The 26,443-nt window shown below is 34.2% G+C and overlaps 1 protein-coding gene across 1 annotated transcript in view; it reads left to right on the top strand.

Annotated features, from left to right (window-relative positions):
* Window positions 1–25,997, top strand: part of KIF5B (kinesin family member 5B) — a 48,999-nt gene extending 23,002 nt beyond the window's left edge. Inside the window, exons 6-27 of the mRNA XM_008683948.2 lie at window positions 130–178; window positions 723–778; window positions 872–959; window positions 1,119–1,243; window positions 2,333–2,437; window positions 2,721–2,866; window positions 3,591–3,739; window positions 4,173–4,366; window positions 5,480–5,548; window positions 7,456–7,662; window positions 9,770–9,913; window positions 13,619–13,807; window positions 14,599–14,716; window positions 15,259–15,320; window positions 15,412–15,521; window positions 16,470–16,571; window positions 17,958–18,018; window positions 18,131–18,202; window positions 18,385–18,489; window positions 19,387–19,603; window positions 20,138–20,288; window positions 23,429–25,997. Coding sequence (XP_008682170.2) covers window positions 130–178; window positions 723–778; window positions 872–959; window positions 1,119–1,243; window positions 2,333–2,437; window positions 2,721–2,866; window positions 3,591–3,739; window positions 4,173–4,366; window positions 5,480–5,548; window positions 7,456–7,662; window positions 9,770–9,913; window positions 13,619–13,807; window positions 14,599–14,716; window positions 15,259–15,320; window positions 15,412–15,521; window positions 16,470–16,571; window positions 17,958–18,018; window positions 18,131–18,202; window positions 18,385–18,489; window positions 19,387–19,603; window positions 20,138–20,268 — 2,499 coding nt within the window. The 3' untranslated portion in view covers window positions 20,269–20,288; window positions 23,429–25,997. The remainder of the gene's footprint in view (window positions 1–129; window positions 179–722; window positions 779–871; window positions 960–1,118; window positions 1,244–2,332; window positions 2,438–2,720; window positions 2,867–3,590; window positions 3,740–4,172; window positions 4,367–5,479; window positions 5,549–7,455; window positions 7,663–9,769; window positions 9,914–13,618; window positions 13,808–14,598; window positions 14,717–15,258; window positions 15,321–15,411; window positions 15,522–16,469; window positions 16,572–17,957; window positions 18,019–18,130; window positions 18,203–18,384; window positions 18,490–19,386; window positions 19,604–20,137; window positions 20,289–23,428) is intronic.
* Window positions 25,998–26,443: the final 446 nt, after the last annotated feature.

Raw genomic sequence — 26,443 nt, forward strand, 5'->3', positions numbered from 1 at the left:
CTATGGATGAGTTATTAATAACTCTGCCCCCTAGTCTAGATCGTGCTCCCTCAGACCCCAGTAAATTCAGTGAATAAATTATTTTAAAATTTTAGTTGATCTTTCTTCCTTTATTTCTTTGCCCTTCAGGTTTCGTATTTTGAAATTTACTTGGATAAGATAAGGGACCTGTTAGATGGTAAGTTAAATTCTTGCTCTGTTATCATTTAAAAATAGCATGTTACTTTTTTTTAGTAGTAGATATGAGACCATTTCAAAGTGACCTATATGAAATTGACTTAAGTTATAAGAAACAGGTATATTTTAAAGTTAGTTGAATGCCTTTGACACATTAAATAACTTATTTAAAGCACGTATTTATGGGTGCTTGTGTTTCTTAGGTAGTAATTAGAGAATTGTATTATAGTTAGAGATTCTAGTCTTCTGTCAGCTGTCAATTAGATTCACTGCCCTTGGGCAAACTATTAAACCACTCTGGCTTATTGTTATTTTCAAAATGTGGGTGCTAGAGGTTGCATTGGACCTAAAATTCTATATCGCTGTATTAGTTTCTATTTAAATCTCTTACTGTTTATACAGTTTTTAATAGTGTTGTGTCATATCTTTAAAATTTACCTATTTAGGTCACTTGGGAAAGGAAACAATCCATTGAATTAGCTATTTCATAACTAGTTTTAGAGGTGAGGAGAATGTTGCTGATACTGTTCATTTTTCTTTTTCAGTTTCAAAGACCAATCTTTCAGTTCATGAAGATAAAAATCGAGTTCCCTATGTAAAGGTACTTATAAAATAATACAGAATGCTTGTTTAGAAAAGCCCTGTACTAAAAAAATTTTAAGGCTATTGACATCTTTAAAAAATTATTTTATAGGGGTGCACAGAGCGTTTTGTATGTAGTCCAGATGAAGTTATGGATACCATTGACGAAGGAAAGTCCAACAGACATGTAGCAGTTACAAGTAAGTAGGATGTTTATTAACACTAGTTAAGGTACAAAGCTGCCTTAAAGTATCTTTTATCAAGTTGATTAATTGTACTTTATGTAAAGTAATGCTTTAGAAATTATTAGTAAGGGAAAGCCATGTTTGTTTATAGTTGTTTGTGTAATTTCATTGCAGATATGAATGAACATAGCTCTAGGAGTCACAGTATATTTCTTATTAATGTAAAACAAGAGAACACGCAAACGGAACAAAAGCTGAGTGGAAAACTTTATCTGGTTGATTTAGCTGGTAGTGAAAAGGTAAAATCTTTATATTCTGGTAGATACTTAAGCATTTTTATAAACTTAAGCTCGAATTTGGACTTCGGCATTATTCATTGTTAACATGTTAAAATCTATAAACTGGATTTGATAATATTTTTGAGAGTTAAAAGCATTGACGCCAATGCTTATGACTACTAAAACTGAGAAACCAGTTCTAGATTACTGTCATTTGTGCCATAGTCCAGTTTAACCAATAGGTGTTACCTTTGACTTAAGGTGTATGATTGTATTGAGAATTTTGTTGAGTATATATTGTTACAAATTTTATTAGGTATCGATACCTCTTCCTTATTTTTGGTATCTGTTTTACCATACTGGCAGTGAAAACTGGTAACTGCCCATTAGTCTTTTCTGGTTTGGTTGTACCGATTTCTTTCCTTTGGGTGATTATTTAATAATTACAGACTATTGTGTATGCTAATCTGATTCTAGTTTATGTGAAAATCAAAATAAGTTCAAATATTTTAATATTGATCTCTGTAACCATTTTTGCTGTTTTGCCAATTTTTCTTCTGATTAAAATGGCATACCTATTCCCTTTTCCCTAAGTCTTAAACACACCCTTCAAAGTCTGTCTGATTTTTGTGAATACTGAGAGGCTGTTTCTTCAGCCACATTTTTAACATTTTATCCTATCTTTAATATATGTATTTCACATCTTTTAAAAAGAAGTTTGTTTATATATTTAAATTCAGTCTGTAATAGTTAAAGTATCAACATTATGCTTTAGCAGATTTTAAAAGGTTCCTCTTTTTTAATGAAGCAGAGGGGGTTAACAAATAGTAAATTGCAATGTATGTGTAAATTCGTTATTTTCAAGAGCACAAACTAAAAATAAAATCTGGTATATCCTTAATCACATTCTTGTTGTGCACCTAGTTACTTGACCAAGTTCTCAGAAGACTGATACTCAAGAAATAGTGATAGCTTAGAATAAATAATTGACAAATAAAATCATGAAACTTTTCATTTCGTTGTTTGCTAGCTATAGATGACCTCTGAACTTTTTAGAAAATCCAAAAAAAACTTAAAATTTTGTTTCATTCTTTTGAAATCTATGTATAGGTTAGTAAAACTGGAGCTGAAGGTGCTGTGCTGGATGAAGCTAAGAACATCAACAAGTCACTTTCTGCTCTTGGCAATGTCATTTCTGCTTTGGCTGAGGGAAGTGTAAGTATACACGTCCCTCTGTATTGTTATCTTATGGGGAGTTACTTAAATATCAGTGTATATATATGCATGGGTGTTTGAGTGAAAGATTTGGTGTGTTTGAATCAGTATGTGTTGTCTTATGGGAATTTATAGTATTAGTATGTAGATTTTAGTTCTCATCTTAATATTAATCAGTTAAAATAACCAAAATTCCTTTGTAACATACTTAAAGTGTAACATATTTCTATAACAAATTTTATTCCTTAGAAACCCACTGGTCTTCTGTTTTTTTTGTTTGTAGACATATGTTCCATATCGAGATAGTAAAATGACAAGAATCCTTCAAGACTCATTAGGTGGCAACTGTAGAACCACTATTGTAATTTGCTGCTCTCCATCATCATACAATGAATCTGAAACAAAATCTACACTCCTGTTTGGTCAAAGGTTTGTTGTTAAGAAAATACAGAGTCTCAATGACAGCTAGGTCTTGTTTATTAAGTCTAGGAAAATGTAGGTAGATATTATTCAAATCAGTGCATCTTGTTAACATGCTAGACACGGTTTTTTAATTGAGGGATAATACAAAGCTGCTTGGATTTGAATTAAGTTTTAATACATATCAAAGTCAAATGTTTAATCAGTGAAATTTATGAGAACCTTTGATTCAGCATTAAAGAAAATAAGCATTTAAATTTGATAATAAAGAAAAGCTTAACTAATATAATCCTGTATTAGCCTGTTGACATATGTGACAGGTTCAGATAATGGGATAACCAAATGTGAATTGCTTAACCTAGGAAAGTCAGTAGTGATGATTTTATCTTTGACCTTCAACAATAATTTTTTAAATTAATTTATCCTTGCAAATGAATTGGGACAATATGGGCCCTTGTTTTTTTTATCCTCATCAGGTTGTTGTTGTTTTTTTTTTTAAGCTGTTCACAAGTTTGGGGACTGACGCAAATTTATTTAGCTTGTGAATAAGCACTGTAGGGCCCTTTGTATTTATTCATAAAGATAATTGAACAAGAGTAGTCAAATTACTTAACCAAAAATTATATATATATATGATACATATGTATATATCATATATATGTAACATCTATAGATACCAATTGAAAATAATTAATTCTAGTCACCTTTTTTTCCCTGCAATTACTTCTCTTAGGGCCAAAACAATTAAGAACACAGTTTGTGTAAATGTAGAATTAACTGCAGAACAGTGGAAAAAGAAATATGAAAGAGAAAAGGAAAAAAATAAGACCCTGCGGAACACCATTCAGTGGCTTGAAAATGAACTCAATCGATGGCGTAATGGTAATAATTTATGAATATGTCATTTTGAGTTTGATGACTATGAATGCAAAGCTATTTTGTAAATTTGAGACTCTGATATGAATATAAATAAAAATAACAAACATCCATTTTTACTTTTTGAACGTTAGGGATCATCGATTAAAAATGAATAAAATCTTTTAAATTTTGATTTTACTTGAAATAATAGAGGCACAGAGGCCATCTTGGAAGCTATAGAAGTCACAGATGGCAAGGTTCCCACAGTAGGGTGGAAGCAATAAAATTTATAAGATTTGGTGACTATTTAGATGAGGGGAGGAGTCAGAAATCATTGTAGCTTCTCAGATCTCAGACTGAGCAGATAAGAAAGTTGGTGAGAGCTGCTGAAATTGAATAAAATTGCAACTCATTTTAGACAGGTGGATGTTTATTAACTGTGCTGTTCTTATTTTAGGAGAGACAGTGCCTATTGATGAACAGTTTGACAAAGAGAAAGCCAACTTGGAAGCTTTCGCAGTAGATAAGGATATTACTATTACCAATGATAAACCAGCAGCTACGATTGGAGTTACTGGAAACTTTACTGACGCTGAGAGAAGAAAGTGTGAAGAAGAAATTGCTAAATTGTACAAACAACTTGATGACAAAGTAGGTATTGTTCATGTTCTATTTTGTTTTAGAATGTTAAGACATAGGTATTTTTATTTTTAATTTTAATGTTATGGGTCTAGGGGACCAAAATCTTCTTTGATTTCTGTTAACCTTTTGGAAGTCATTGTAAAGTTGACCCTCAGATAACACTGGTTTGATCTGCACGGGTCCACTTAGATGTGGATTTTTAAAATAAATACAGTGCAATAATACAAATATATTTTCCTTATGATTTTAATAACATTTGTTCCCTAGCTTACTGTATTATAAAAATACTGTGTACAGTCTTTTAACAAAAAATATGTATTAATTGTTTATTGGTAAGCCTTCCATGCAACAGTAAAGTTTTGGGGAAGTCAGAAGTTATATGTGGATTTTTAACTCCGTTGGTGGGGGTGGTGGGTCAGCGTCCCTAACCCTCACATTGTTCAAGGGTCATCTGTATTAATAAAAAATATAAAATCACAGTTTCTGTTTCTGTGCAGAAACTATGTATGAGACTATGAGACTAATTATTTTTTCCCTTCTTTAAAGGAATTTTCAAAAGAAAATTGGGCATTGGGTCATTGGAGAGCCTTAATGAAATGACTTCTTAGAATCAGGGATCTAAGGTCTCAACAGTTAAGGTGATGCAGGAGATTAGAGTGGTAACAAAATATTTTCCTTCTTTGATTGTTATCAGTCAGTAGTGTGAAGAATAAATTATGAACCGTATAGAGAGGAAAGGGAAAACACGAACAGTAAAGAGACTAGAAGTGAATAGTTCTGGTTTTGGCTTTAGGTTATATTTTGTATGTATTTTAAGCAGATATGGCAGGTTTGGAGTAGCTGCATGGCTGTTATTTTCAATAATAGATTTAAACATTTATTACTTTTTGCATTTAAACTATTTAATGAATAGCTTTTATAAACAAGCCTTTTTGTGTGATGTTACAATTATTAATTGAAAGAAATTCCAACTCTTTCAGCATTTTTCCAGGAGATTGAAATAAGCTATGTTGAATTTGGAGTGAAATATTTTGGTCAGCGGAATAGTAATCTTACAGCTTGTGTTAGAAAACAGAATCAGGTTGTGAGCTATTTTGTTAACTTATTACTTTAAAATTGTAGGATGAAGAAATTAATCAACAGAGCCAATTGGTAGAGAAACTGAAGACACAAATGTTGGATCAAGAAGAGGTAAGTTCAATACCTTAACATTGCTTTCAGAAAAGCATTATGGTTTGTCACTATTTTTAAACATAAAAATGAGCCTACAGAGCTCAGAATATACGGGAGTACATTAAAAATTTTTTTTAATATGCCTGTGCTTCACTGTGGATGGTATATCATATGGATTGAAGCAAAGATTGACTTGCTCTTAAGGTTTTTCTTTTTTGTTTGAGTTCTAACTGGAGGGGAGAGGATAACTTGATTTTTCAGTATTCTTCAGTATACTTCTTCTGGACTTTTTAACTCTGTCTTCTACTTTCCTTACTTGAAGTACAGTGCTATTTTATCTCCTTATTTTCCCTAAAACATGTCTTACTAATTCTTGAGAAAGACTTACTACACTGGGCTGGGATAACTTTACGCTGTCCCTCCCTTTATGGCGAGTATTTCCACATGTAAATGAAAGAAGAAATACTAAAAACAATGTTTTATTGTCATTCGTTCATGTAAACACACAGATACAGGTTTAAAGGGATAATTGAAGAAAGAAAACAACTGATTTCTGAATTGCTTTGACCTGTCTTTAATAATTGTATAATTTGTGGTATGACTTGCTGTGGGAATGAGACGTCAGTGAATGAAACATTTTTTTACTCCCCTCTCAGCGTGTCTACCTTCATCGAACCTGTTCATTTTTGCCTTCTTTACTTTCATCTTAGTTCTTTCAAGTTTCTCTTCTCTAGTTTGTCACCTAGTTTGGAGCCTCAGTTTATCTTATCTGGCAGAGTGGGGGGATAATTAAAAAATGGTACTTCATGTAAGGGTTGTTTTGGAGATGGGGGCAAAGATTAAACAGCTTCAATAATGAAGAGATAGCCAGCGTCAGTCAACTTAATCCTGGTCACATCATCTTTGTACTTCAATTATAGCGTGTTTTCTCAAAAGGGTCACTAGTAATGTTCACACAGTTCTTCATTATAATATTATTCTGTGCTCTGTGTTATAGGACATTTAGCATGCGTGGCCCCTACTTCTAAATGCCATTAGTCTTCTGCCCCATTAGAAATACTCCTGCAAATTTCCAGATGCCCCTCCCTACTTAAAAGCCACTGACCCTAGATGATTGCAGTGTTCTAACTAGTCTCTTGGCTTCTCTGCAGTTCAAATTTTATATGTTGATACTAAGTTTCTCGAGGCATAGCTCAGGTGCACCACTTGTTGACCAAAGAAAATCTAAACTTTTTTTTTTTTTTTAAGATTTTATTTATTTGACAGAGAGATAGCCAGCGAGAGAGGGAACACAAGCAGGGGGAGTGGGAGAGGAAGAAGCAGGCTCCCAGCAGAGGAGCCTGATGTGGGGCTCAATCCCAGAACTCCAGGATCATGCCCTGAGCCACCCGGGCGCCCCAGAAAATCTAAACTTTAAGCATAGCTTCTAAGCATCTACTAATTTCTTTCTTTTTCTGTGCTCATTATTCATGAATCTAGTATGCCTTTTCCTTTCTATTACATTAATTTGCACATGACTAAAATTGGCCAATTCTAGCCATCTTCTTCATGAAGAACCTACAGAAATACCTTCGTGTTTTAAATACTACCAAGCACTTTGTCCTGTCCTGTCCCTCCTTTATGGCTCGTAGTTAGCATTCCATCTTGTATTGCATTTATTTATGTACCTTTGTTTCTTCTACTAGATTCCTCAAAGACAAAGTCTTTTTTTTTTTTTTTTTTTTTTTTTTGGTTTTCTTGCTGTTTCCCAGTGTCTAGCACAGTGGCTGGATATAGTAGTCACTAAGTCTGTTGAATGAATAAATGTTCACACAGTTAAAGCATCCACATTTTATTCCCTTTGTGTTTAGCAAATGGTGAAGCAAATGGATTTTTTAAACCTGTATACCTTTTAAGAACCTGTATACTTTTACTCTTTCACGTAGCTTTTGGCATCTACCAGAAGGGATCAAGATAATATGCAAGCTGAACTGAATCGCCTGCAAGCAGAAAATGATGCCTCTAAAGAAGAAGTAAAAGAAGTCTTGCAGGCCTTAGAGGAACTTGCTGTCAATTATGATCAGAAGTCTCAGGAAGTCGAAGATAAAACTAAGGAGTATGAATTGCTCAGTGATGAACTAAATCAGAAATCGGTAGGATATAATTCTGTTTTCTTAATATTTTAGTACAAGTATTCTTAACGGAAATTAAGTATCTTCTTTCTAGTAAGCTCAATATTGATAGTATCCATCCATTCTTAAGGAATTCCAAGCCTCAACTTCAGTTCCTCCTTTATATAAAGCCTTAGAGGTGAAGGAAGAGGGTTATTTTTTAGTTCCTGAAGGTCTGTTAAAAGGTAATTAAAATGCCGTTTGAAGACTTACTGGCTATTCCTAATATTCTGATGTTAAAGGGAAAATAAGTTACCTTCTAGTTGCTCAATAATGTTATTAGATGATTGTTCAAACTAAATTAAGAAATGTGCACATAAAATTAAGAGTATATACAACCTCATATAACTTGGGTTTTGTTTACTGTTAAATTCCCAGCCCCGAGCAGAGCCTGCCCAGCACAGTGTAGAAGGCTCTTCCTTGTGATCCCCGTAATAGATAAGAATCTTTGTTATCGTTGCTGTAGAACAGGATTCGCCACCCTCCTAGAGCGATGCCAGAGGTAGTCTGTAACTGATGGCGACTGCTGTACTTGCAGCAGCATCGTGGATGAGCTCTCTTATTAACATTTTAGTACTGTCAATACCAACTTCTTCAGAAACCGCGTCTAGAGTTGGACTCAGAGTTAGTGTTCACTGCTTATTTCCCTATCCATGTTCACCTATCTAAAGGAAAGCAGTCAGTACTATTTTTAAAGGTTTCATGCCCCTGATGGGAAATTCATTTTCCCCTATTAATCTCCAAAGTTACAATCTAATAGTATGGAGAGAAGGTGCCTTTATAACTCTTACTGAGTTGCATTATTAGCAAACCTAATTACTGTTCGGAAGACCAATAGGAGTTTCTTATAACTCTGTAAACTGTAAGATGGTCTTCAGTCACCAGTTTCAGACGGTTGTGTCTGTGTCCCAGTTTTGAAGCTGAATCTGTCAGCACTACATTGATAATAGAAGTTAGAAACCTTATAGCGTTCTGCACCCTTTTATGTGTGTACAATAGTGCTACTCAGTTGTTAGAGAAAATACCTGGTGATTTAGGTATTAAAGCATGCTACCTTACGAGACTCTGAGATACACCTGGTATATTAGATTAAACTGGGTGAACACACTGCTGATATTCAGAAACTTAGGGAAATGACCAGAAGAAACAACAAACTGAAATGATGGCATCTTTACTAAAAGCAACTGTAATTTTTAATGCAATTTACTGACTTTTAGTCAGTATCTGACCTGTGGTATAATGATTAGTTTTAATGTGGCCAAATTGGGTTAGACTTTTCAAAATTGTGGTGACTTTGTTGCTGGTAAACCAGCTATTATTTAATTAAACACAGTAACGCTACTTCATCACTATCCTAGATAATTGCTTATATCGTAGTATCAAAGTAGCAATAATTACCAGGTGGACTATTTCCAGTGACTGTGTATAGAAAGTAGATAAAACATAACAAACCATCTAGAAGGTTCAATTCTGTTCTAACATTATTTTGCTCAGACTCCATTTCCAAAGATAAGCCATACTATGGTAATAAAAGAAAATTCAGTCTAATTATTTGGAAAGTTTCTCACTTCTAGGCAGAAAACATAACTCAGTCTCAAAAATTAGTGAAATGGGGGAACGCCTGGGTGCCTTGGTTGGTTGGGCAGCTGCCTTCAGCTCAGGGTCATGATCCCGGGAGTCCTAGGATAGAGCCCTGCATCTAGGATAGAGCCCTGCATTGGGGCTCCCTGCTCAGCAGAGAGCCTGCTTCTCCTGCTCCCTCTGCCACTCCTCCTCCTGTGCTCTCCTGCTCTCTCTCTCTGTCAAATGAATAAATGAAATCTTTTTTTAAAAAAATTAGTGAAATGGTACAAACTACCTGCTCTTCATAGAGCATAATATGGCTACTTTACAGATTCTATTAGGTCTAAAATATTTTCTAAGTCTGAACTGGGAGCTATCCCAGAACTCAGTAAATCAGTTAGTTCAAAAAACTGAAAGTAGGAAATAATGCTTTTGTGAGCCCTGGGTGAACTGAAATACCTGTCAGTATTTGAAGTAATCTTCATTTAATTGATTTAAGTGTGTCTTTTGTTTTGGGTTCTGTTAGGCAACTTTAGCAAGTATAGACGCTGAACTTCAGAAACTTAAGGAAATGACCAACCACCAGAAAAAACGAGCAGCTGAGATGATGGCATCTTTACTAAAAGACCTTGCAGAAATAGGAATCGCTGTAGGAAATAATGATGTAAAGGTAAGTACAATAACCAAATACTAAGTATAATTATCAGTGGACAACTCATACTTCTATTTACTACGTACTCTTTACAAAGTTCTTTCATACCCATTATCTCACTCACAACAGCAATGTGTAGTAGATGGTATTAACTTCATTTTAAATAGGCAAGGAAAGAGGAAGAGAATAAGAGGTGTTCAAAAGGCATATTCAGTAAGTGTCATTTATTTGGATCCCATGTTTGGGTCTTTTCTCTACCATGTAAAGATTTTGCATTTAGAGATTATGTTAATAAATACTGTATGTGAAAATATGTAACTGGGGCAACAGTGAAGATTAGCTCAGGGAGTAAACTCATAAGTGAATTGGCCTGTGGTTGCTTTTAAATGTTTGAAAAGATAAAAGATGAGCATTAATTAATTTTTTAAAAGTTTTATTACGAAAATTTTCAGACAAAAAGAATAATACTGTGAACTTCAGAGTTACTAGTAATCAAAATTTTGCAATACCTATTTCAGCTATACCTTTTTTTCTTTTCTGGTCTTTTTTAGGATACTAACATTGGTTTTGTTAGCACTAGGCATGTGATAAGAAAAGATTAGTGACCTGGTAAATTTCAAAACTTAGACAAAAAAAGCAAACTAAGACTCTTAACTGCAAGCACATGTACATAATACGAAAGATTTGTATGTTGCAGTAGGTATTTGTTTGGACTTTTTCTTCTTGATTAAGGTTTAATTGTGTAACAAAGAGAACAAATGTATACTAGGGTTTATAGTGACAGCCTACTAAGAATAAGAAGCCTAGTTTAACAAGATTTGAAAATGAAATAAAAGTTTTCAATATGGAGGACACATTTCCTTCATCTCATCTATCATTTCTTAATGTTGGCTCACACCATTGAGACAAAAGAAAAATGTTGGGTGGCTTGACTTATTCTCTCTTCACTCTCTTCTCTCTTGAGAATGTTCCATCTGAACATTCTGTATCCTGTTGAGGGTGAACTAATGTGAGATGATAGAGCTGTGTGGGAATCTTTCAGGAGGAAAAATAAATTTTACTTCGTTATCACTAAACACTAGAGAAGTGTTCAGAATTTGCTTTGCAGATTTGCAGCTTCTTTTTAGAAAAGTCTTTCCATTTTATGTTCAACTAAGTCTTAATTTAAGTGAAAAAGTGGTAAAGAGAGAGAAAATAAGAGTGGAAATGGCTTATGTTCAGTGCAGAGCCAGTAATAAAATACAGGTTCCTTGACTCCTAGACTGTTTTTTTTTCTTCACTATACCGTTGTAGCATTTTGAAAACAAGTCAGCCTTGCAAATAGGTTCTTTTAAAAGAAAATCTGTGGAGTCTTAATATTGTTGTCATTTGCATATAATTCTTTTCCTCTTAACATCTCATTAAGCACTGCTTGAGCTTTATTAACTTTTTGTGTTTTTTACATTATGGTTTACTCTTTGTGTTACACAGTTTATGGATTTTGACAAATGTATGATACAGAACCACCATTACAGTATAGTTACTTACGTAGAACAGGTTCACCTCCCTTACAAATCCCTTGTGCTTTTTACCCTACTAATCCCTCTCCCTTGAACAGCAGCCAGTGATCTTTTCACTATCTGTATAGTTTTGCCTTTTCCAAAATACCGTATAGCTTGAATAATACAGTATTTGTCCTTTTCAAACTGGCTTAATTTTCTTAGCAACATGCATTTAAGTCATTTCATGGCTTGATAGCTCATTTCTTTTATCACCACGTATTCCACTGTATAAATGTACCAGTTTGTTATCTGTTCATCTGTTGAGGGCAATTACACATAAAGCCACTGTAAACCATGTGCAAATTTTCCTGTAGACATAACTTTTCTATTCAGTTGGGTAAAAATACCTAGCATGATTGCTGGATCATATGTTAAGAGTTAGCTTTGTAAGAAACCCCCAAGGTGGCTATAGCATTTTGTATTCCAACCAGCAATGAATGAGAGCTCTTGTTACTTCACATCCTCACAAGTATTTGATGTCAGCAGTTTTTCGGTTTGAGATGTATAGTGTTAATCTCATTGTTTCAATATGCAGTGGAATTGTTTGTTTTCTTGAGTTTTAAAGAGATCTCTGTGTTTTGGGTAGCAGTCCTTTACAGGTAGGTGTTTTGCAAATATTCCTCCCAGTCTATGGCTTATCTTTTCATTCTCTTAACAGTGTCTTTTACAGAGCGGAAGTTTTTAATTTTAAATTTCAGCTTACGAATTTTTCTTTCTGGATTGCATTTTTGGCATTGTATCTAAAACTCGTCTCCAAACCCAAGGCCACCTAGATTTTCTCCTTTGTTTTGGAGGTTTTTAGTTTTATATTCACATTTAGGTCTGTGATCCATTGGAGTTAATTTTTTTTTTTTTCTGCAAGGTATAAGGTCTGTCAAGCTTCATTATTTTATGTGTGGATGGATAGTTTTTCTATTACAGCTTACTGAGAAAAACTGTCCTTTCTCATTGGGTTGCCTTTTCCCCTTTGTCAGAGATCAAGTGACTGTATTCATGTGTGTCTATTCGTGGGCTCTGTTCTGTTCCAGTTACCGTATGTTCTTTGGCCAGTACCACACCATCTCCATTACTCTGGCTTTATAATAAGTCTCGAAGAGTAGTGTCAGTCCTCTGACTTTGCTGTTCTTTAGTAGTGTTTGGCTGCTCAGGATTTTTCGCCTTTCCGTTTAAATTTTAGAGTCTGTTTGTTGATACTATAAAATAAACTTTCAGGGATTTTGATTAAGATTATGTTAAATCCGTAGATCAAGTTGGGAAGAACTGACATCTTAATATTGAGTCTTTCTGTCCATGAATATGGAATATCTGCCATTTATTTAGTTCTTCATTGATTTCTTTTGTCATATTGATTTTATACTTACTGTATTACGTTAATGCCTAAGTATTTCTTTTTTCTTTTCATTCTAATATCTGTGCCACTGTGTTTTTAATTTTACATTCCCTTGTTCATTGCTGGTATAGGAATGTGACTTTTATATGTTAATCTTGTATTCTGCAATGTTAACTATAATGGCTTATTAGTTCTAGGAGTGTTTGTTTTTTTTTTTTCTTTAAACGATCATATTCTCTGCAAAGATAGTCATTTCTTCCTTCTCAGGCTCCACTTAATATTGACACTGAGTACTGTACTGGAATTTTGTAGTGAAACTCATGAAACTTAAGGAATGTACAGTCACCACAGTTCTTCCTTGCCAAGCTTAAAAGTCATCCTTTCTCTGCCCTTAAACATCGTTATTTGTTAAGTTTTAAATTGGGCTTACATATGATTAGCAGTGAAGAGGAAATCTAAAAATTGTAACAGCAGATATCATAAGTTAGTTTTTAGGTTGCATTTGTTGTTTTCCCTTGTAAGTATGTGTTAGCTTAAGTTTTACTTGCCCTTTATCAAAAATAATATTTAATGAAAGAAAAACTCCATACTTTTCATGAATATTCAGTGATACTTGTTAAAAGATTTTGGAGTCCAGAGCGCCTGGGTGGCTCAGTCGGTTGAGCGTCTGCCTTCGGCTCAGGTCACGATCCTGGGATCCTGGGAGCGATCCCGCATTGGACTTCCTGCTCCCCTACTTGTGTGCACGCCTGCTCCCTCTCTTTGTCAAATTAAAAAAAAGAAAAAAAGATTTTGGAGTCTAATTGGGTAACCACAAACTGGACATTTTTGTTTTTAATTTTTTATTTATAGCAGCCTGAGGGAACTGGCATGATAGATGAAGAATTCACTGTTGCAAGGCTCTACATTAGCAAAATGAAGTCAGAAGTAAAAACAATGGTAAAACGCTGCAAACAGTTAGAAAGCACACAAACTGAGAGCAACAAAAAAATGGAAGAAAATGAAAAGGAATTAGCAGCGTGCCAGCTTCGTATCTCTCAAGTATGTATTACACAACAACGTTTCTTCTTTTTTTTGAACAGCCATGTATACATTTTATTGATTGTAAACATTTTAGGGGCGCCTGGGTGGCTCAGTCGTTAAGCATCTGCCTTCTGCTCAGGGCGTGATCCCGGCGTTCTGGGATCGAGCCCCACATCAGGCTCCTCCGCTATGAGTCTGCTTCTTCCTCTCCCACTCCCCCTGCTTGTGTTCCCTCTCTTGCTGGCTGTCTCTATCTCTGTCAAATAAATAAATAAAATCTTAAAAAAAAAATTTTTTTTTAAGGGAAACGACCTTCTATGGGTTATTTTGGGTAACAGTAAAAAGGTTAACTCAGTTTTTTTTAGGTTCACTGCCATATGATATGAGCGAATTTAACTGGGTTATATTTACTGACACGTATATGTTATATATAGAAATTTACTAGGAAGATGTGACTGGTTTGGCTATTTAAAAATTTAGAAGAATTCTAGGGTAGACAGCTGCAGAACCAGTTTTCTGGCTTTGGCAACTGAATGGATGTGGCCGTTCACCAAGATAGGAGTTGTAGAAGTAGGGAAGAGAATAATGTTAGATGGAGATACTAGAGAATATCTCATAGTTCAGCTTTCAGTACCTTAGTTTGCAAGTGTTATAAGCTATACAGGGGACTATTTCATTAATTCTTCATCATTGTAATATTGTATGTTTAGATATATAGAGAAAACCTGTTAACTTTCAAATTACCCTTAAGAACTAAATGTGTGCATGAGATTGTTTTGCACTTCATATCAGTATATTTTTCCCAAAAGCATGAAGCCAAAATCAAATCATTGACTGAATACCTTCAAAATGTGGAGCAAAAGAAAAGACAGCTGGAGGAATCTGTCGATTCCCTCAGTGAAGAACTAGTCCAGCTTCGAGCACAAGGTATTAGCTTTTGATTTTTTATGAGTTTTTCCTATATTCTTTCTTTAGTATAATTGTAGTAACTTATATTCACACTGATAGAGAATAGTAGGAATAGGGATAAACTTAGAACATAAATAATATATTTTAAAATGGTTTTGAAACCTGTTTTTGAAATTGTGTTTGAATGTGAAAGTGGCCAATCTAGGAATTTCCCACAAAATTATGAGGGGTGTGGGTGTGTGTGTGTGTGTGTGTGTGTGTAGATCTTAACATTGGGGTTGTAGAAAACTATCTCAGTCCCTGCCATGCCCTAACCCATCTGTTCCAGGATTAGGCAAAGAAAATAAAGGAAACCATAGTATGAACACGAAGGATTTAACTGTATTGTTAGTAAACATGTTTTGAGCTGGGAGAGCAAGATTTACTGTGTAGCATTTAGATAATTTAAAGTCAAGTACTGCTAAGCAAAAGATCCCTCATAAAACCTATTTGCTTCTTGGTTTATAGGAAAAACTTATAAGGCTTATTTCTTTTCCTGTTTTCTCTCTCTACCCAAACAGAGAAAGTACATGAAATGGAAAAGGAGCACTTAAATAAGGTTCAGACTGCAAATGAAGTTAAGGCAAGTTTGATGTAACATTGGATTCTAATACTTTAATCCATTCTTAATCTTGATTAATCTGATTTAAATCTTTTTCCCCCAATAACTTTAGCAAGCAGTTGAACAGCAGATCCAAAGTCACAGAGAAACACATCAAAAACAGATCAGTAGTTTGAGAGATGAAGTTGAGGCAAAAGAAAAACTCATCACTGATCTTCAAGAGTGAGTATACTTTTCTTCCCTCTGAGATACTAGAAGCTAACTCAGAAAAATTGAATAGCAAGAGGAAATAATAGAGTACTGATGGACAATATATCCTTTTAGAAATCTGCATTTTTCATTGAAATTGCCATTTTGACTTGAACGTAAAGAATCTTTGCACTTACGAGCATAACTTCTGAGTTCCAGATGAAATGTTTAAAAATTGGGCACTTGGGTGGCTCAGTTGGTTGAGCGTCTGCCTTCGGCTCAGGTCGTGATCCCGGGGTCCTGGGATCGAGCCCCATATCAGGCTCCCTGCTCAAGGGGAGTCTGCTACTCACTCTCCCTCCCTCTCTCTCTCCCTCTCTCTCTCTCAAATAAATAAATAAAAGATTTTTAAAAATTAACTTCTTTTTAAAAAATTTCTTAACAGAGAAAAACTTTAGAAATTGTGGGGTTTAGAAGGTTGGGTTTTTTTTTTTTTTTTTTTAAGTTTTATCTTATTTCAAGAAGTTTTGTTTTTTTTTTTTAATAGCTGTATGCTTGGTTTTTCTGGAAGACATTTTCTCTATTTCCATAGCCATATGCATGCATAGCCTAGAATTTATAGAAATTGGGAGGTCTGCAACTAAATCATGATTTGAATAGGAACCAGAGGAGAGTAACAAAAAATGATGACAAATTTTGATATGTGGGTCTTTATGTTAATACCTTAATGATAAATACAGAATGAGATTCATAGTTTCAAACCAAAATATGAAAAATATTTTTATGACTGAAAGCAGCCAGGTCCTCTTCCTTTCTTTTCTTCCCCTACAGGGACAGGATAACAGGTGGTCTTGAGTATTTCAATAGTAAAATGAGAGAATTTAAGAATTTGGAAAAATTTTAATGATGCCATTCAGCAAATTGATACTGTGTTGTGTTTTTTTGACATCGATATTGTGTTATGTTTTTTTCTTTTGTCAGCCAAAACCAGAAAATGATGTTAGAGCAGGAACGTCTGAGAGTAGAACATGAGAAGTTGAAAGCTACAGATCAGGAAAAGAGCAGAAAACTACATGAACTTACGTGAGTAAATGTTTTAATTCAAGTTTGAAAATAAAAACTATGGGTGCCTGAGTGGCTCGGTAAGTTCAAGTGTCTACCTTCGCCTTAGGTCATGATCCCAGGGTCCTCTGGTCAATCCCTCTGTTGGGCTCCGTGCTGGGTGGGGAGCCTGCTTCTCCCTCTCTCTTTGCCTGCCGCTCCCCCTGCTTGTGCAATCTCTCTCTCTCTCTCTCACTCACTCAGTCTCACTGTCTTTCTTTCTCAAATAAATAAAATCTAAATAAATAAATAAATAAATAAGGGGATTGCAGGCATTGCTCTTGGATGTATCCAGTGGACACATTTTTAAGTTTGTATAGGCTAAAGGGTGTTTTTCTTAAACCTTCTGAGTTAGTTTAATATATACCTTAAAATTTGCAATATATTGTCTTGTACTTAAGCAAAAGCAAGATCCTGTATCCTTTACTGATGGTAGGTTGAGATTTCTGTGTGTTAATCTGCTTCCTATTTCTGTGCCACCATATTACTTCAAGATTCATTATAAAAATATACCTTAAATGACGTTAAGTCATTTAGAAGATTTCAGGATCTGCCACAAATACTGACTTTTTGTGAAATTCGATCTTGAATAAAAGAACATTATTGTTCCAGCCTTATCTTTTGAACAGAAATTTTCACCATTTACTTTTCCTAATGTACTGAGACATAGTCAGTACTCAGTTTTCTAGAATCTTAGCAGGTAGAAAACTCATGATTATAACTTTACACATCTTGAATTTATGAGAGATGATTTTTTTAAAATATTTTATTTATTTATTTGACAGAGATAGAGACAGCCAGCGAGAGAGGGAACACAAGCAGGGGGAGTGGGAGAGGAAGAAGCAGGCTCATAGCGGAGGAGCCTGATGTGGGGCTCGATCCCATAACGCCGGGATCACGCCCTGAGCCGAAGGTAGACGCTTAACCACTGTGCCACCCAGGCGCCCCTATGAGAGATGATTTATAAATGGAACTGCTTTTATTAGGATGGTCACATGTCAGGACCAGCTCAGAGTTGGTTTTATACATACTCTGCTGAATCTCAACCATAGTTCTGTTTAAAATAATTTTAATATAAAATACATAAAATGTTTTGGCCTTCAATAATTTATAATTTCCAGTTAATCAGAATTATTTTGGATAAGTAATAGTGTGTTCTGTGTGGCATATTCTAAAATAAAAAAACCATTCCTTCCTTATTCTTTTAATTCTGCTACATTTTATTTCATCTTTTCCACTACTATTGTGTGGGAGGGTTTTTTTTCCCCCTAGATTTAGAAGGAGATTAAAAGGCATATAAAAATTTATTTGAAAAGTATAACTTCATGGAATCGAAGTTGAAAAATATGTGTATATTCTGTTGTTTAGAGTCATGCAAGATAGACGAGAACAAGCAAGACAAGACTTGAAGGGTTTAGAAGAGACGGTGGTAAGAAAAACTTGAAAATAAATAAGATACTGGGATGTTCAATGGGTTTCCCCTTGGTTATACTAAATATTTAAAAACCAAATTCCAAAAACATTGCTGTTCTTAATTCAAGGCGAAAGAACTGCAGACTTTACACAACCTGCGGAAGCTCTTTGTTCAGGACCTGGCCACCAGAGTGAAAAAGGTAATAAAATAATACTGTGGTGGGTATGTATATAAACGGTGCTTACTATGTCTAAATACTTATATTCGTAAGTGAAGTAATTTTACATTGTCATAATAATTTTTGTGTAGTTATGGTTAGATTTTTTTTTTAACTTCTAATGTTTTTGTAGTACTCATTGACCTTCTTTTTTCTTTTCTTAGAGTGCCGAGATCGATTCTGATGACACTGGAGGCAGTGCTGCTCAAAAGCAAAAGATCTCCTTTCTTGAAAATAATCTTGAACAACTCACTAAAGTGCACAAACAGGTAATAAAGAATCTATTTTATGGTAGCTGCAACATTATAGGAAAAAAAATTGTGGAGTGGCAAGTGTTTTAATATTTCAGAGGCCTACGGAATTTTCATACCCTGAGCTGTTCCATTATTTTATTTAGCAATTATATAAATAAATCACTAGCAGTTTCTAGGGGAGTTGATGTTTTTAACAACCGTTTTATCAAGAAGCCAATGAAAATGGGTATTATTTATTTTCTAGGATTTTGGCTTAGTTTTCCTCATTTGTTATTCATGATACTTTTTAAATCTTCAGTAGATAGGACTTTGCAGTTAAAATACAGTCTTTTTTGTCTTTTGCCGTTTAATGCCCCCGAGTGTGAAATATAAAATAATGAGGCAGATAATTTTTTTAGAAAATTAGTGCTTACTGTGTGGGTCTTTGTTTTTGTTGTTGTTTTCCTTTTTTGTGGCTTGATACATAATTTAATTATGTTTTTTAGCATACTGAATTGTTGTACATCTTTGTTAGTGTATATGTGATGTTTGTACTAAAGGGAATTTTAGCCCTTTTTGCTTTCCACACTTATTTTAACACTTAAAATGGTATTTACCAGATTAGTACCTTACCGAAGAGACCTAACACTGTGTTACATCTTATTGTCATTGCCTAATGGGGAGACAGAATAATCTTCCCCTTGATCCCCCAAAATTGAATGAAATCATATCTTTGTGAGAAATACATATGTAGATGATACGTATGGGTGTATGTATTTTTTCATGTTGCTGCCTAAGTTAAATTAGCTAAATGGAAAATGTTAATATAAAATGTAGTATTACTTTTTTTCTAAAGGGAGATTATGAAATGTTCTTATTTTTTCAAATCGTCTTGTTAAAGCTAAACTCCTTATTTTCTTTATGTGCCTTTAGTTGGTACGTGATAATGCAGATCTTCGCTGTGAACTTCCGAAGCTGGAAAAGCGACTTAGAGCTACAGCTGAAAGAGTGAAAGCTTTGGAGTCAGCACTGAAGGAAGCCAAAGAAAATGCATCTCGTGATCGCAAACGCTATCAGCAGGAAGTAGATCGTATAAAGGAAGCAGTCAGGTCAAAGAATATGGCCAGAAGAGGACATTCTGCACAAATTGGTGAGTAGAATACCTGAAAACCTTTTAAACTGCTTGGTTTGAATGTTTTTATTTACTTGAAAACATAATCTGATTGACTGATTATGTGTTGTCATGGTGGTATTTGTCTTTATTTCTAATTTACCAAAGAGTGGTGTTGTTGGGAATGAAGAGCAAATTGAGGAATAGCTACATTTACAGGACAAGAAGATAAATAAGAACTAGATAAGCATGCAAGAGTGGTCAGGAAGAGGTGAAACTATTATAGAGAGCATTCTTAAAGCAAGAAGAGACTTGAAAGAAAATAAGTTGTCAGCAATAATATTACGTGCTTTAGAATAATCATACAGGAATAAGGTTTTTAAGAGGCTAGGGATGGTATAGGTCCTGGTGAAAAGGGTGTAACCAAAAAGAAAAGAGAGGAATTTTCTGAGGAACAGAACGGCAAAGAAAAACTACATTTGGGAATTGTTGTGAAAAAGAGGAGAGACCTAAACCGTCACTACAGTCGTGTTAAGATTTATTCTAAAGTCAGTTCTTGTTTTTTTGTATTAGCTAAACCTATTCGTCCTGGGCAACATCCAGCAGCTTCTCCAACTCATCCAAGTGCAATTCGTGGAGGAGGTGCATTTGTTCAGAACAGCCAGCCAGTAGCAGTTCGAGGTGGAGGAGGCAAACAAGTGTAATCGTTACACATTACCCACAGGTTTGTAGTTTATATCTGGCTTTTGAATCATAGCTCTACATGGAAATGTTCAGCCATTGGTTGTTAAATACTACTTTTTTTGCATTCTCGTATTAGTTGCGTTTTTTTAATGTATGTGATTAAAAAAATAATTGGCATGATTTCTTCTAGTCTTTTTTTCATAGTTCAGATCATACTATATTTTCAAATTTGTGTTCTTCTTAATGTTTTTAACCTAACATACTGGATTATTTTTAAAAGCTATTCTGTCTAATGGATATACCATGGTTTATAAATGTTCCCCTTTATTGGACATTTAATTAATTTAAGTCATTTCTTTTCTATATTTAATATAAAATGTCTCACATTTCAAATTTCATTTATGGAAATTTCAATTTGGAAAATTTCAAGTGTGAAATACCTTTTTGTGTACTTCACCTTTTAGATTATTTTCAGAAGATTCCCAGAAGTGAAATTATGAGAAAGTGTGAACATTTTTAAGGCTCTTGAGACATTTTAGTACACTGCTCTCCAGGAAGACTAGGCCAAATGGCATCTTAGCCAAGGATACTGTCCATTTTCTTGCATCTTTGCCAGCATTAAATATTAATCATCCAGAGATACCACCCAGTATATTGTGTGTATCTTTCTCGTGCTTTCTTTGCATATTATAATCTTTCATTTTAAGGGGCGCCTGGGTGGCTCAGTCGGTTAAGCATCTGCCTTCGGCTCAGGTCATGACCCCAGAGTCCTGGGATCGAGCCCCGCATTGGGCTCCGCGCTCAGCAGGGAGCCTGTTTCTCCCTCTGATTGCTGCTCCTGCTTGTGCTCTCTCTCTGACAGATAAATAAATGAAATAATTTTTTTAATTAATTAGTTAATTTTAAACTGTTGATGAATACTCTTATGCTGCTAGTACATATGTTTCTTTGTAGCCTGCTTTTTTAATTTAGCACCATGTTCTGAACATTTTCTTGTACAACACGACTAATTAGTTAATAAGCTGCCTAGTGTTCCATCATATAGCAGAAACTCAGATTTTTATTGTTTAGAAAAGTCCCAGATGTATTTATGCTTTGGATACTAAAACTACTAAATAATTTTGATAGTTAATTGTTTCTGACCAATACTAAAGCAAGATGCAAATAAATTGACTTGTTTTTACTTTGACATACTGAATAAGATCGGCTCTCAGTTTGAGTAGAGAATTAAGCAATATTCTGAAGAAATCACATTTCCCAATAATCTCATAAAATTTTTTGTCCATACAAACATTGTGAAAAGAGTACAGACATTGGAGTTCCACCAAAGTACAGACATCTAAGTTTGAATGCCAACTTTTCTTTTTCTATGAACTTCAGCAAGTTACTTTTTTAGTATTTAATTTCTTGTTTTGACTCCTTTTAAATTTCGTAAGCAGAAAAGTAAATTATGTATTTATGGTCTAAAACTAATGTACCTACAAAACAGAACATTTTTTCATAACCACAATAACATTATTGCACCTAACAAAATATTTTTAATATTATCTAATAATACCAATCCATATTCAGATTTCTCTAATTTAGAGCTGGTTTATCTAAACCAGAGTATAATCCACGACCGCTGTTGACATTTGGTTAGACCTCCTAACAATCCATCCTTTTTTAATGACATTGACTTAATGAAGAGATCGGGCCAGTTATCTTGAGCATATGCCTCCTCTGGGTGTGTGTTTCTGTGTTTAATAGCCTTGTTCCTCTATTCCCTGTATAATGAAAGCATGGCTTAGATGGGGCATAAGCATGTTTAACAAGACTACCAAGTAAAGTAATATGTGTTTAATATTGTGTCAAATCCGTAGACCTACAGTAGATCGTTTTCCTGCCAATTAGAAATGGCCTCTGTTTTTCCCCATTTGGAATAATAACTTGTTGAGACCGTTTGTTAGTGAAATGAAAGTCACTCTTGAGAATTGTACAAGTTAAAACCTTGTTACCTAGTACAGAGCAGGTGTTCAGTAAGAGGCAAGCTGCCTTTTCTGGAAGTGTAGATAGGTGGCCAAAGGAATTTTCACAGCGTAAATGTAGGTAACAGATAAGAGTTGATTCCTTTTGGGTATTGTCCTCACATTAGAATTCATGTGTGACTTTGAACTCCTATCTCATTTGCAGAGAGGATAGGCCAGGGCCTTTGTTAATATAAGTTTTAGCTAGAGAGTGGAATTCTGATCCCAGTGTAATGACTGCAGTTTAGCACATGAGGGAGGTAGCTACCCTAGCCAGATTAGGTTTTTAAGACTTGAAGTAATAACTATAGAAGTATAGTTGATTACAGGATTGTTTCTTTGCTGGTGCAAAGGATAGTGGTTTTTATTTTTTAAAGCCTTGCATCAGTCAGTCTTAAACCATGATTGAGGAGTATATAAACCTCATAAGTGATAAATTGTTGAAAAATTAAATAATATGTAGAGAAATTTTTAAATTATTTTTTAATTATTAGGCAAGACATTTCAAAACACTGGGTTTATTTCTGGGAAAGATGACAGTGTATTAATAATACTGATTCTTTTAGAACCCAGGTTTACATAGCTGGTCTTCTGGCTTGCTTAATACTTTCAACAAGTTGAGTTTTCCTGAACACGTAGGTAAATAGGTAGTTTAATACAAGGATGCCTCCAGGTGACAACAGTTGGAATTGTTTATTTCACTGTTACTTTTCCTACTGTACGTATCTCTGGTTTATACCTATCCCTCTCCCCAACCCCCACTTTTGTTTTTTTTTTTACAGCTGCCATGAATATAACATTGCTTAGTTCATGGTCTTTGGTTTAAGAATGTCACTGACACTGTCTCCTGACTTCCATTTTATTAACCCGTCTTTTGCTTTTTTTAAAAAATGTAATTCCTACATATGCTCACTCATAACTCTTGGGGAGAAGAAAAAGAAAGGGCTGACATTTTAAGCATTGTACTGTTTATGAACTACTTAGAAGCTAAATAAAACCAAGAGGAATCAAATTATTTAATATTGCCATCGTTTTAATTTGGGGGAAGTGGTCTAAGCTATTGGCTAAAATGTTTTTAAATATATTGGTATGTTTTATTTACTTGTTTCTTTTCATGATTATTTCAAACTAGTTTTGTATAAATAAAGATATTTTATTTCTCATCTATTTTCAGGCATTGAAAATAATTGAAGTATGAAGAGGACATAATACCAAGCAGAATCATTCAGTGACTATAACCTCTACCCCCTGGGAATTGTAGAATTATAACCTTTTTTTAATGTATAAATTATACCTGGCCTGTACAGCCGTTTCCTACCCACTCTTCTTGTAAACTCTGCTGCTTCCCAACACAACTAGAGTGCAATTTTGGCGTCTTAGGAGGGGAGAAAATGACAGTTTACAACTGTGGTCCTATTTATTACACAGTTTGTCTTCGTGTCTTAAATTTAGTCTTCACTGTGCCAAGCTAACTGTACCATATAGGATTGTGCTTTTTGTACTTGGTTTTTTGTTTGTTTATGTTTATTTTTTAATCTCAGTTTAAGTTACCTAGCTGCTACTGCTTCTTATTTTTCTTTTCTTAGTAAAATGTCTTCCTTACTTTAGGGAAAATGGAACATTTAGATTAAATGTCTTAAATTTCACCACTTAAAACACTACATGCCCACAAAATATATCAGGTCAGTACTGTACTTTAAAATCCCTTGAAATGATTTCAGAGTTAAAATTATTTGTATCATGTCTGAAGTTTGCTTCTGAAAACTGAGCACTGAAACCTTAAAACTGCCTAACAAGGCATTTGAGACTGAGCACGGCTACTTAATTCTCTTCATGAAATGCCTGTTGCTGAATTATCTCGAATAGAAATATTTTATAATATCAAAAGCAAATCTCCGTTTAAGAAAGAGGGTTTGGAGAAGGAATTGTATTTCTCTTCCCAATTCTATAATCAACGTGGCGTGATGGAATGAAAACATGCTGCTTCGTTCTGGTGAGCCTGCTAATAATATAAGAATTGGACAGGTATTTGTCATCTTAATATAGTGAAATGAATTAAGATACTACAGGATTAAACAGCATTTATATTGTTAACTACTGTATTGGTTGACTGAATTGATAGCCAATGGAAATTGAGAAAAAGTGTGGAAGAACTTAACGGTGAGCTTATAAATCTGTAGGTGAGTTTTGGTCTGAAATCCCTGAGGTGTTTTTAACCTGCTACACTATACGATAATTAATTTCTTGTTTAGTTAGTCTAGAAATAGTAAAGTACAAGTCACTAATAATCCCCAAATTTTGTTGGTTATAGCCCATAATTTCGTAATTCATACTAAGTGTATCCGTTGTTGCCACTTCCTCAGCTGATTAAACGACGTCAAAAGCTTATTTTCGGAAGCTCTAAACATAATAGGGCGAGAGATTTCAATATTTGCTTCATCTGTGTGTGGGGTGACTGCACCTATATTAGCAGAAATTTGCAGAGAATGACGATTTAAGGTGATTCAGTCAGTAGAGAAAAGTTGGAAAATTCTGTGTTAGGATTTGGCTGGCAGAATTAACTTTTTGAAAAAGTTTTATACACAGATATTTGTATTAAATTTGGAGCCATAGTCAGAAGGCTCAGATCATAATTGGCTTATTTTTCTATTTAACTATTGTAATTTCCACTTTTATAATAGTTTTGATTTAAAAGATAAATTTATTTATTTATTTTTTTAACAGTCAAAAGTCCTTCCTGTTGTAGTCTGCAACCTTTAAAATGATTGTGTTGCTTTTTGGATTGGTCAGAAGAAACACTCCAGAAATTGAGATGAAAACTTGGTGTGCAGCAAGATTGAAGTAATACTGTTAACTAAAAAGAAAGTGCTATAGCCTGTTTATGGTGATAGTTTTCTAAATGGAGAAACATTGGGCTGCATTCACATTTATATTTTGTTTTCAAAAGAAAGCTTGCTTCTTCAGCAGTATTCTTAAATGAAGCAGAATTTCTTTTCTTTTTTATCTGAACATTATGGTAGTTTCATTCTTGTAAGTTGTATCACGGGTATTGGTGCTGTGTAACAAACAATTGTAACTAGCATGTGGTTCAGAATACACAATGTTAGGGTTTTTTAAATATCGAAATGGTTCTTTTCTATTTATAATTTCAGACTTTCACAAAGTGTACAAAGAATTTCATAAATTAGTTTTCAGTGAACTCTTTGCTATGGTAGGTCATTAAACACAGCATTTACTCTTATAAATGAAAATTTCTGATCAGATAGAACATTGATGCTTATTTCAATTTGCGGTGTCTTTTTTTTTTTTTTTGACTGAATATTAACGTTCCTCTGAATGGTATTGATAAATGGTTCAGAAGAGAAACTCAATGAAATAAAAGTAATATTTATTCATGGTGATCAATTAAATTATTTGCCTAACTTAAGCAAGCTACTGTTCGTAACTTTCAATTCGACATAAGGTGACAGAAAAAAATCTGAGTATACCTGTGGAATATGTTGGTTTATTTTCAGTGCTTGAAGATACACTCAAAGATAATTGGTTTGGGAAGACGCCATATAATTTTTAAGTTTTAAGTTAACCTGCATGCTGTAAATGTGTTTTATGTTTAAATAAAGAGGAAAAATGTTTTGAAATGTAATAACTTTCTTAAAACTTATTTGATGAAGTATTAGGTTGATTTTATATGACTAAGTGGCCTTTTGTCTTGCAGATGGTGACTAAAATGTTATATTCGTGTATATTTTGTCTCCTAATGTATTGCATACTCTTTGGACAGTGGGTATTAAATATGTAGGCTGAAAAATGAAGAGTCAGAAATGAGTCCTCAGTCTCACCTATGTTACTTTAGTGTAGCCTCCCAACATGGTTCTGTTCATCTGAGCCCGATTGTTTTATTAACCTGTATAAGAAGTGTTTGTTTTTCAATACTTAAGTGGTCCTCCATGGTCATTCAGGCCTAGCTGGAGAAAACTAAAGAAAGACTATTCATGAATTGTAGTGGTGATTTGGCTTTTTTGGGGGGGTAGGGGAGAGGGGTAATATTCTTAAATTCTTTATTATAGAAATGTTTAATCACACATAAAAGCATATAGTAAATAATGAAGATCCAAGTACCTATCACTCAGTCTGAACAATTAATCCGCTCATGGCTAATCTTGTTTCATCCATAACCCCGCGTGTGTGT

The sequence above is a fragment of the Ursus maritimus genome, unplaced genomic scaffold (genome assembly GCF_017311325.1).
Source record: "Ursus maritimus isolate PB19 unplaced genomic scaffold, ASM1731132v1 scaffold_31, whole genome shotgun sequence".
NCBI lineage: Eukaryota > Metazoa > Chordata > Mammalia > Carnivora > Ursidae > Ursus > Ursus maritimus.